Genomic DNA, 12,168 nt, shown 5'->3' with positions numbered 1-12,168 from the left:
CGCACACACGTACACACCACACACACACACACACACACACACACACACACACACACACACACGGAGAGAGAGAGAGAGAGAGAGCATCAGCAAAGAGTGGGAGGGAGGGAAAACAGACATTTAACAGACGAGGAAAAGAACCATTGAAGACCTGATCAACTCCACTTGAGCTTCAGCCATAAAACCTTTGATGTAGGCACCAATTAGGGTCACACCAATTAGGGTCACACCAATTAGGGTCACACCAGCCTCCCCTTCTGAAGCTCAGCAAAGAACTGAACTCCAACTTGTTGACTTCTCATATGTGGGCTGAACCACTTGCTGGAGATCAGTTCTTTTTAAAGCAAGATAGATTTCATTGTAAGCCACCTGTCCTCCATCATGTAATGTCCAACAGTGTGTGCTGTACAGATTGTATTGTAAGCCACCTGTCCTCCATCATGTAATGTCCAACAGTGTGTGCTGTACAGATTGTATTGTAAGCCACCTGTCCTCCATCATGTAATGTCCAACAGTGTGTGCTGTACAGATTGTATTGTAAGCCACCTGTCCTCATCATGTAATGTCCAACAGTGTGTGCTGTACAGATTGTATTGTAAGCCACCTGTCCTTCATCATGTAATGTCCAACAGTGTGTGCTGTACAGATTGTATTGTAAGCCACCTGTCCTTCATCATGTAATGTCCAACAGTGTGTGCTGTACAGATTGTATTGTAAGCCACCTGTCCTCCATCATGTAATGTCCAACAGTGTGTGCTGTACAGATTGTATTGTAAGTCACCTGTCCTCCATCATGTAATGTCCAACAGTGTGTGCTGTACAGATTGTATTGTAAGTCACCTGTCCTCCATCATGTAATGTCCAACAGTGTGTGCTGTACAGATTGTATTGTAAGCCACCTGTCCTCCATCATGTAATGTCCAACAGTGTGTGCTGTACAGATTGTATTGTAAGCCACCTGTCCTCCATCATGTAATGTCCAACAGTGTGTGCTGTACAGATTGTATTGTAAGCCACCTGTCCTCCATCATGTAATGTCCAACAGTGTGTGCTGTACAGATTGTATTGTAAGCCACCTGTCCTCCATCATGTAATGTCCAACAGTGTGTGCTGTACAGATTGTATTGTAAGCCACCTGTCCTCCATCATGTAATGTCCAACAGTGTGTGCTGTACAGATTGTATTGTAAGCCACCTGTCCTTTATCATGTAATGTCCAACAGTGTGTGCTGTACAGATTGTATTGTAAGCCACCTGTCCTTTATCATGTAATGTCCAACAGTGTGTGCTGTACAGATTGTATTGTAAGCCACCTGTCCTTTATCATGTAATGTCCAACAGTGTGTGCTGTACAGATTGTATTGTAAGCCACCTGTCCTCCATCATGTAATGTCCAACAGTGTGTGCTGTACAGATTGTATTGTAAGCCACCTGTCCTTTATCATGTAATGTCCAACAGTGTGTGCTGTACAGATTGTATTGTAAGCCACCTGTCCATCATCATGGAATGTCTATCATGTGCTGCAGGGGGCGGGAGAGGGAGGGCAGCTATGGAGGTGCCTGTCATGAGCGGCACTGCACAATAGCGACACACTGACGTCGTGTAGAAGTATCAGAAATCTACGCAGGAACATCTGCTTTGACAAAATAGCAGTACAATACTGCACACGTGCAATAGAAAAAATAGAGGAATGGTCCATTTTTATGCCGTCATTGTCACAGAAATAGACGTTTATTTACAGATGAATAAGAAGATTAATCCAAAAAATGTGTATCAAAACCAGTGTCGAGTTTTTTTATTTGCGAGTTATGTTCTTGGGGAGATCTGCGCGCGGTGCGCGCGCGCGCGCGCGTGTGTGTGTTTTATAAGAATAATCAAAATGTAACAAGACATATCTTGTCGTTCCCACTCATTACACGATAATGAAAGTCCACACAGAACTGTGAAGGGACAGCGTATTGTATTAGACAACATAATGTTGACTTGCATAAAAGGATAGAAAGATTTAAATCCTGTCGAAAAAATGAATAGATGAACTATTTAAATAAATGCACACAAAAGAAGACACTTGGCCGTGTCATCTGAATTCAGAAATATGTATGAGAATGGGAAGGTATACCTTTGGCACTGATGTTCATTCCACTTGTGTTCATCACGGATTACTGCAGCGTTTACCTGACTGTTTCTTCCGTCTTTTGTTCCGTCATTTTACACGTTATTTTAATTCAAGTGAACCTAATCTTTTTGTGATAACATCTTTAACACTTAGTTCTTTATGAAATTGCGTCCACTTCGTGGTGACACACAGTGTGAATACATCTTTAACACTGAGTTCTTTATGAAATAGCGTCCACTTCGTGGTGACACACAGTGTGAATACATCTTTAACACTTAGTTCTTTATGAAATAGCGTCCACTTCGTGGTGACACACAGTGTGAATACATCTTTAACACCGAGTTCTTTATGAAATAGCGTCCACTTCGTGGTGACACACAGTGTGAATACATCTTTAACACTTAGTTCTTTATGAAATAGCGTCCACTTCGTGGTGACACACAGTGTGAATACATCTTTAACACTGAGTTCTTTATGAAATAGCGTCCACTTCGTGGTGACACACAGTGTGAATACATCTTTAACACTGAGTTCTTTATGAAATAGCGTCCACTTCGTGGTGACACACAGTGTGAATACATCTTTGATTCGCTGTCATGGGAATCGAACCAAAAGTGACCGAAACTGTCGGTGTCTTCAAGACAGCGAGTCTTAGTGCAGGTGAAACACGGCTTTCTGTCTGGGGGAAGTGACCTTCATTGCTGCATCTCCTCTGGTGCCTTCAGGAAGGGCAGGCTGTAATCTGTCCCTTTCACAAAACCTGCACATCTGTCAAGTCGTTCTTTCTTTCTTTCTTGTTTACTTTAAACAGTTCTAGTTTGCCAGTTCGACGAGAACAACCTAAGATGACTATGCATGAGGAAGAGATCTGTGTGTGTGTGTGTGTGTGTGTGTGTGTGACAGACAGACAGAGAAGATGTGGTACTTCAACAGCAGTCTGCATCACAATGTTTTTAAAGGGTAAAAAAGTTGGGCGGGCACTGTCGGAGATGGAATCACATGGAGAGATAAGCTTCAGGTCTGCAAGCTTCCTCTTGAAATTCCTCAACGCCAAATTCCGTAGACTGTGAGGCATTCAGATCATGTCAAGTGTTGGAGAATTTGTGTTCTCAAGGCGATGTTTGCGTTACACTGTAATGTATCACAGTTTGCAGGTTCTACACACTGTGACTGTATGGACATGGATAACTCAGCGCGGACACACAGGCAAACATATCAAACACGTGCTCGCTCTCACGCGCTTACACATGTGCGTTTAAACGCGTGCATATGCATGCACAACTGCAGACACTTCAGTCTTTCCGGCGTTAAAACGTCTCAGCCGCCTCATCAAATTCTGCTTCATAAAAATTCCTTCAATTTGGTACACTTTTTAATCCCATTTCTAATTTTGTAATGGTTGCAAACAGTTTGATTGCGATGGTATCATCTCATAGGATACGTTGTATATGTTCTTCTCCTATGATCTGAAATCAAAGTGCCGTTTGCTGCTGCTCTTGTGAGTAGTTTTGTTTCATAATAATTCATTATTCAGTCATTGCATTGCCATGCCTTGTCTTGTCGTGCCTTGCATGACATTGCATTGTCTTGCACTGTTTGTTTTGTTGTACTGCATTGTATTGTATCGTTTTGCATTGTATTGTATCGTTTTGCATTGTATTGTATCACATTGCCTTGGTCTGTCATGCGTTGTGTTGTACTGTATCATATTGCACTGTGTCGCATTGCATTGCATTGCATTGCTGTGTATTGCATTGCACCGTACCTCAGTGCACGTGGCGTGTTGCAGGCGTTCCCATGGAGATCTCGATCATCACTGACGGACGCGTGACGCCCTACATCCGGGAGCCAGGGCTGTCTGACCAGATCCTCATCCCTCACAAGGTGGACACGGTCAACCTCACCTGGCAGGCTGGACACGACACGGTCAGTGCGCCCACTGGGCACGGCTCTTCTGCCTTTCTCTTCTCTTCGTCTCTTCGGGTGATGATGGTAGTGATGGTGGTGGTGGTAGTGATGGTGGTGGTGGTAGTGATGGTGATGGTTGGTAGTGATGGTGGTGGTGGTAGTGATGGTGGTGGTGGTAGTGATGGTGATGGTTGGTAGTGATGGTGGTGGTGGTAGTGATGGTGGTGGTGGTAGTGATGGTGATGGTTGGTAGTGATGGTGGTGGTGGTAGTGATGGTGATGGTTGGTAGTGATGGTGGTGGTGGTAGTGATGGTGGTGGTGGTAGTGATGGTGATGGTTGGTAGTGATGGTGATGGTTGTGATGGTGGTGGTTGGTAGTGATGGTGGTGGTGGTGATGGTGGTGGTTGGTAGTGGTGGTAGTGGTAGTGATGGTGGTCGGGGGGTGAGGGTGGTGGTGGTGTTGAGGGTGGTGGTGGTGTTGTGAGGGTGGTGGTGGTGTTGTGAGGGTGGTGGTGGTGTTGTGAGGGTGGTGGTGTGTCGTTAATGTTTTGTTGTGATCGTTGCTGCTGCTGTATCTACTTTCCTCCAGTTTGCTTTCTGTGTGTCTGTCTTCTCGCTTGTTGTCGATGTTGACCATGTTGACCTACCAGTAGCAGTACTAGTTCTGTATTATGTGTTTGTTTTAAGACTGTTGCTACTGCTGGCATAATTGCCATCTGTCAGTAGTGTGATTTCTCCATGCCTTGTTCTCGGTAGTGGTGGTGTTATGTGCTGTTGCTGCTGCCATCGCTTTTTTTTTTTTTTTTTTTTTTAAACCAAAAGCGGAATGAAAGTGCCGTCAGTGGAACAGAGATACAGCATGAATGTAACCCCTGACTTGGCACACAGTGTTCGGACAATACACCTTACTTGTTTTGTTGTGTTTCTGTTGTTGTTGTTGTTTTGATATTTGCCGAACCGTTACTAACTACATAGATGTCCTCCACAAGGGCGGTATCAAGTAAGGCACCTCAATATACAACAAGGTGTTGTGTGGTTTTTGTTTTTAGTTCCCGGAAAGACGTCAGCTTGACACAGTGACGTACTTTCTAAGACTAAATATTTACATCTCAGTGTGTTGATTGGTAATGCCTCGCTTCCACGTTGTCTGCCCAATCTCCCCCACCCCACCCCACCCCCACCCCTTCCTCGTCTCTTCTTCCTATCCGTTTTCTTTCTCCTCTTGTCCCCTCCCCCTCCTGTCCCCTCCCCCCTCCTGTCCCCTCCCCCCCTCCAGTCCCCTCCCCCCCCTCCTGTCCCCTCCCCCCTCCTGTCCCCTCCCCCCCTCTTGTCCCTCGCCCCCCTCCTGTCCCCTCCACCCCCCTCCTGTCCCCTCGCCCCCCTCCTGTCCCCTCCACCCTCCTCCTGTCCCCTCCACCCCCCTCCTGTCCCCTCCCCCCTCCACCCCCCTCCTGTCCCCTCCCCCCTCCTCCTGTCCCCTCCCCCCCTCCTGTCCCCTCCCTCTGCCCCCTGTCCCCGCCCCCTCCTGTCCCCTCCCCCCTGTCCTGTCCGCCCCTCCTGTCCCCTCCCCCCTCCTGTCCCCTCCCCCCTCCTGTCCCCTCCCCCCCTCCGTCCCCTCCCCCCTCCTGTCCCCTCCCCCCTCTCCTGTCCCCTCCCCCCTCCTGTCCCTCCCCCCTCCTGTCCCCTCCCCCCCTCCTGTCCCTCCCCCCTCCTGTCCCCTCCCCCCTCCTGTCCCCTCCCCCCCTCCTGTCCCTCCCCCCCTCCTGTCCCCTCCCCCCTCTGTCCCCTCCCCCTCCCCCCTGTCCCCCCTCCCCTCCTGTCCCCCCCCCCTCCTGTCCCCTCCCCCCCTCCTGTCCCTGTCCCCGCCCCCCTCCTGTCCCTCCCCTCGTCCCGTCCCCCTCCTGTCCCCCCCTGTCCCTCCCTCCTGCCGTCCTGCCCCTCCTGTCCCTCGCCCCCTCCTGTCCCCCGCCCCTCGTCCCCTCCCTCCTGTGCCCCTGTCCCTCCCCTCCCTGTCCCCTCGCCCCCTCCTGTCCCCCCCCTCCCGTCCTCGCCCCCCCCTGTCCTCCCCCCTCCGTCCCTCCCCCTCCTCCCCCCTCCTCTCCCTTCCCCTCCCCCTTCTTGTCAAAGACAAGATATCATACTATCTTGACTGCTCCTGACAAGTAGGATCGTCAGTGAAGAGCTGTCCCCTCATAGACATGATAGTGAGCTTACACAGGTAGATCGTCAGTGAAGAGCTGTCCCCTCAGACATGAGAGTGAGCTTACACAGGTAGATCGTCAGTGAAGAGCTGTCCCCTCAGACATGAGAGTGAGCTTACACAGGTAGATCGTCAGTGAAGAGCTGTCCCCTCAGAGACATGATAGTGAGCTTACACAGGTAGATCGTCAGTGAAGAGCTGTCCCCTCATAGACATGATAGTGAGCTTACACAGGTAGATCGTCAGTGAAGAGCTGTCCCCTCAGACATGATAGTGAGCTTACACAGGTAGATCGTCAGTGAAGAGCTGTCCCCTCAGAGACATGATAGTGAGCTTACACAGGTAGATCGTCAGTGAAGAGCTGTCCCCTCAGACATGAGAGTGAGCTTACACAGGTAGATCGTCAGTGAAGAGCTGTCCCCTCAGACATGAGAGTGAGCTTACACAGGTAGATCGTCAGTGAAGAGCTGTCCCCTCAGAGACATGAGAGTGAGCTTACACAGGTAGATCGTCAGTGAAGAGCTGTCCCCTCAGACATGAGAGTGAGCAAGCTTACACAGGTAGATCGTCAGTGAAGAGCTGTCCCCTCAGAGACATGAGAGTGAGCTTACACAGGTAGATCGTCAGTGAAGAGCTGTCCCCTCAGAGACATGAGGGTGAGCTTACACAGGTAGATCGTCAGTGAAGAGCTGTCCCCTCAGACATGAGAGTGAGCAAGCTTACACAGGTAGATCGTCAGTGAAGAGCTGTCCCCTCAGAGACATGAGGGTGAGCTTACACAGGTAGATCGTCAGTGAAGAGCTGTCCCCTCAGAGACATGAGGGTGAGCTTACACAGGTAGATCGTCAGTGAAGAGCTGTCCCCTCAGACATGAGAGTGAGCAAGCTTACACAGGTAGATCGTCAGTGAAGAGCTGTCCCTTCAGAGACATGAGTGAGCTTACACAGGTAGATCGTCAGTGAAGAGCTGTCCCCTCAGAGACATGATAGTGAGCAAGCTTACACAGGTAGATCGTCATTGAAGAGCTGTCCCCTCAGAGACATGAGTGAGCTTACACAGGTAGATCGTCAGTGAAGAGCTGTCCCCTCAGAGACATAAGAGTGAGCTTACACAGGTAGATCGTCAGTGAAGAGCTGTCCCCTCAGACATGAGTGAGCTTACACAGGTTGATCGTCAGTGAAGAGCTGTCCCCTCAGAGACATGATAGTGAGCAAGCTTACACAGGTAGATCGTCAGTGAAGAGCTGTCCCCTCAGAGACATGATAGTGAGCAAGCTTACACAGGTTGATCGTCAGTGAAGAGCTGTCCCCTCAGAGACATGATAGTGAGCAAGCTTACACAGGTTGATCGTCAGTGAAGAGCTGTCCCCTCAGAGACATGATAGTGAGCAAGCTTACACAGGTTGATCGTCAGTGAAGAGCTGTCCCCTCAGAGACATAAGAGTGAGCTTACACAGGTAGATCGTCAGTGAAGAGCTGTCCCCTCAGAGACATGAGTGAGCTTACACAGGTAGATCGTCAGTGAAGAGCTGTCCCCTCAGAGACATGATAGTGAGCAAGCTTACACAGGTTGATCGTCAGTGAAGAGCTGTCCCCTGAGCGACAGAGTGAGTTTACACAGGATGCCATTCACCGTTCTTCGTGGTAATTTCTTTCTCTGGGGATCATATTACTTTTGCTCAGCAGCAACAGTTACCATTGACCTGTAGACAAAAAGCAGGAAGTGCAGATAAATCTAATAACTCGGTGATCTCATTTCGCCACACTGAAGGGGTTAAAAGCAGTCGAGCTTGATTCACATTTTCAAACGGAAATATGCACACATCCCAAAGCAATGTTTTAGTTCAGGCAAATTACACAGTCAGGAAAGAATTAACAAAAATAAAGCCTGGAAGTCTGCCGGTCTTTTAAACCCTCCATTTGAATGACAAGGAAAGCGAAGGTTGTTTTCTCCATGGAAGAGAGAGAGGGGAGAGGCATGGCACAATGTACAGCTTTGACATTCTGCTCCTGTCTACGCTCCCTGAAACTTGTCGTCAGCAGAGAAATGGCGAAGAAGAAAACGTCTTTGCCAGCTGATTCCGTTTTCCTTCCCTTTCCCTTTCTCATCTGGAGGGCCGCGCTTTCCCGCTGTCAGAGCCCTGACGTTCCAAACCTGGGCCGGAAGCAGAGAAAGAGGGGGGAGAAAGGGAGAAGAGAGACAGAGGGGGAGAAAGAAGAGAAAGGCGGGGGAGAGAAAGAGGGGGGAGAAAGGGAGAAGAGAGACAGAGGGGGAGAAAGAAGAGAAAGGCGGGGGAGAGAAAGAGAGAAGAGAGGCGGGGAGAGAAAGGGGGAAAGAGAGAAAGAAGAGAAAGGCGGGGGAGAGAAAGAGAGAAGAGAGGCGGGGAGAGAAAGGGGAAAGAGAGAAAGAAGAGAAAGGCGGGGGAGAGAAAGAGAAGAGAGGCGGGGAGAGAAAGGGGGAAAGAGGAGAGAAAGACGCGGGGAGAGAAAGAGAGAAGAGAAAGGGTAGTTAGAGACGAGAGAGGAAGGGTGAAAGAAAAAAAAGGGAAAAGGAGGGAGAGACAGGCAAAGAAAGAAAAATTGGAAAGAGTGAGAGACAGAAGGAAAAAGCGATAGGGGGAGGGAGAAAGAGAGAGGCAGGGAGAAAGACAGACAGAGAGAAAGAGAGAGGCAGGGACAGAGAGGCCGAGACACGGGGAGAGAGTCAGCCAGGCGGGTGGAAAGGACGGTACACCCTGTTTATTTTGGCGGGGTGACAATTAACGTTCACTTCGTTCTCCTGCCCCGTCCTGTGTGGCCCCAGTTCTGCACGCGCGTGTCGTCACGGGTCACGTGGTGCAAGCGGCGCGTGCGCGGCTCAGCTCAGTCGCAGCATCAGTTGTCTACGTACACAGAGCAACTGCATGTTTTGCAAGCCTTGTGTGTGCGTGTAATTCAGGGGGGATTCAAACTGAAAAGTGCAGTGTTTGGGGGACGGGGAGGAGGGGGGTAGTAGTAGTCGCGTTGGGAGGGGATGGGGTTGAGGGGTGGGGGTAGGTGGTGAAAGAGGGGACTGTGGGGTCGGAGGGTGGGGGGATGGTGGGAGTACGGGGGGTGGGGTGGGGGTGGAGGTGGAAAGAGGTACAGAAGGTAACGGATTCACAGGGTAGGTGATCAAGTTGCAAACCCATAGTTGTGTGATACGAACTCTGACCTGCACACTAAGTGTGTTTACACGTCTCCGTGGTAACGACAGGCAATGCCTTGGACCTCTGTCATGACCCTTTCTGTCGGCCAGCCAGCGAGGCCACTGCCGTTTTGATATTTATTGTACTGAATTAAAACTTGTTTTCATTCTGTGTTAATGTTTTACACCAGCCTGGGTCAGGCTCTCAAGCTATGGTCAATGCATTAGTTTCATGCGAAGATCAGGCATCTGCTACCCTTTTTAAAACAGATGTGGTCTAGCGTATATGGATCAGGCCGCACGCTTTGATTCGACACCTCCTGTCTCGTTCAGAGGAGTCCTGAAAAGTGTACTTGTCTGGTTGAGAGGAGTCCTGAAAAGTGTACTTGTCTGGTTGAGAGGAGTCCTGAAAAGTGTACTTGTCTCGTTGAGACAGAGTCCTGAAAAGTGTACTTGTCTGGTTGAGAGGAGTCCTGAAAAGTGTACTTGTCTGGTTGAGAGGAGTCCTGAAAAGTGTACTTGTCTGGTTGAGAGGAGTCCTGAAAAGTGTACTTGTCTGGTTGAGAGGAGTCCTGAAAAGTGTACTTGTCTCGTTGAGACAGAGTCCTGAAAAGTGTACTTGTCTCGTTGAGACAGAGTCCTGAAAAGTGTACTTGTCTGGTTGAGAGGAGTCCTGAAAAGTGTACTTGTCTGGTTGAGACAGAGTCCTGAAAAGTGTACTTGTCTCGTTGAGACAGAGTCCTGAAAAGTGTACTTGTCTCGTTGAGACAGAGTCCTGAAAAGTGTACTTGTCTGGTTGAGAGGAGTCCTGAAAAGTGTACTTGTCTGGTTGAGACAGAGTCCTGAAAAGTGTACTTGTCTGGTTGAGAGGAGTCCTGAAAAGTGTACTTGTCTGGTTGAGAGGAGTCCTGAAAAGTGTACTTGTCTGGTTGAGACAGAGTCCTGAAAAGTGTACTTGTCTGGTTGAGACAGAGTCCTGAAAAGTGTACTTGTCTGGTTGAGAGGAGTCCTGAAAAGTGTACTTGTCTGGTTGAGAGGAGTCCTGAAAAGTGTACTTGTCTCGTTGAGACAGAGTCCTGAAAAGTGTACTTGTCTGGTTGAGAGGAGTCCTGAAAAGTGTACTTGTCTGGTTGAGACAGAGTCCTGAAAAGTGTACCTGAGGAGTCCAGTGGGAATGAAGTACGATCTGTCTGATGATGAGGGCTTTTGGTGGTGGATGGTAAACTGAAATATGAAATTTTTTTGGTAAAATAATATTAGTAATGATAATAATAATAATAACTGTCTAACACATAAAGATTGCAATAATTTCTTTTCCCGAGAAAAAAGCACTGGCAACAATAGCCATAAGCATCATCATCATCATGTGTCTCACTTCATTCTCTCTAACCCCTCCTCTCTCTCTCTCTCTCTCTCCTCTCTCTCCCTCCTCTCTCTCTCCTTCCTCTCTCTCTCCCCCTCTCTCTCTCTCTCTCTCGCTCCACTCCTTCTCTCTCGCTCCACTCCTTCTCTCTCTTCCTTTCAGAGTCATCAGTGAGCCATCTGCTTCCTGCCAGTCCATGTTGTCAGTGTGTTTTCTGAAACAGGAAGTCCCAACAAATTTCCAGAGGAAAACAACAAATCAGTAAAGCAGACAGACAGGCCAGACCTGGTCACATGACACACATTTGACCAATCAGCAGAACGGAAGTTGGAAACGATATCCAGCAGTGGGAGGTCACTACCTTTGGCCGCTGACCTTTGGAAAGTGTTGCCTGGGGGTCACCTCCCCGGATGGTGGCGATGAGGTGGGCGCCATTTTGAAATGTTTTTATCAGGCGTCGACACGAGTCGTTTCCCTTCCGCCCAACACGTCACTCAGCCTCCACAAACAGGGTCCCCAAGGCTTGATGATAACATTTCAACTTGGCTCAACCCGTGTGTTGGGAGGGAGGGGGGTGGCTGGCCTTGCTTCATGAATATTCATGCTGGAGGGGTGAGCCTCCACGTTCCCAAAATACTCTTTCGTGGCGTTCCTTTCAGCCTTCAATCAACAGTACATGCAGACAGAAGGGGAGGAGTGTGTGTGTAAGGGGGGAAGGGGAGGAGTGTGTGTGTAAGGGGGGAAGGGGAGGAGTGTGTGTGTAAGGGGGGAAGGGGGGTACGTGTGTGTGTGTGTGTGTTTCTGCCTGTCTGTCCAGTCATACTTCTTTCCAGCCCTTAATGTCTTTATCACAACGTATATCTTTTTCTTTTCCTTTTTTAAACACAAATGGTTTCTGTCTTCTCCTTTTTTTTTTAAACGAGTAAATTTACAAGGCGTGTTTGACATTTGATTTACAACGGATCTCAGAACAGTTCAGTTATGACAGCCGTTATTATACGCGAGTTTGAATAAAGAGTTCCCTCACACAACTCGGACCTTGTCAGACTGGAGGTGGTGAGTGGTGGGAGGGACACAGGACAGGACAGGACAGGACAGGACAACAAAACAAGGTGAACATGAGAAAGAAACACGCGAAAATATGTATCAAATTTCATTCCGTAAACGTGACAGTGGCAAAACACAATAACACAAACTTGAAGAAAGAAGAAAAACTCCATTAACATTATTTTATGAAGGAATACACTGTAAGCAGTCACTACAGGCCATGATTTTATGAAGGAATACACTGTAAGCAGTCACTGCAGGCCATGATTTTATGAAGGAATACACTGTAAGCAGTCACTACAGGACATGTTATGAAGGAATACACTGTAAGCAGTCACTACAGGACATGTTATGAAGGAATACACTG

The 12,168-nt window shown here is 48.6% G+C and overlaps 1 protein-coding gene across 1 annotated transcript in view; it reads left to right on the top strand.

Moving 5' to 3' along the window:
* Positions 1-12,168, top strand: part of LOC143299878 (uncharacterized) — a 163,887-nt gene that overhangs the window by 67,943 nt on the left and 83,776 nt on the right. The window contains exon 3 of the mRNA XM_076613371.1: positions 3,906-4,042. Coding sequence (XP_076469486.1) covers positions 3,906-4,042 — 137 coding nt within the window. The remainder of the gene's footprint in view (positions 1-3,905; positions 4,043-12,168) is intronic.

Source organism: Babylonia areolata, chromosome 25, assembly GCF_041734735.1.
Source record: "Babylonia areolata isolate BAREFJ2019XMU chromosome 25, ASM4173473v1, whole genome shotgun sequence".
In the NCBI taxonomy this organism is placed as follows: Eukaryota; Metazoa; Mollusca; class Gastropoda; order Neogastropoda; family Buccinidae; genus Babylonia; species Babylonia areolata.
Note: the sequence above shows the minus strand (reverse complement) of the source record. Positions and strands in the feature narration are given on the sequence as shown.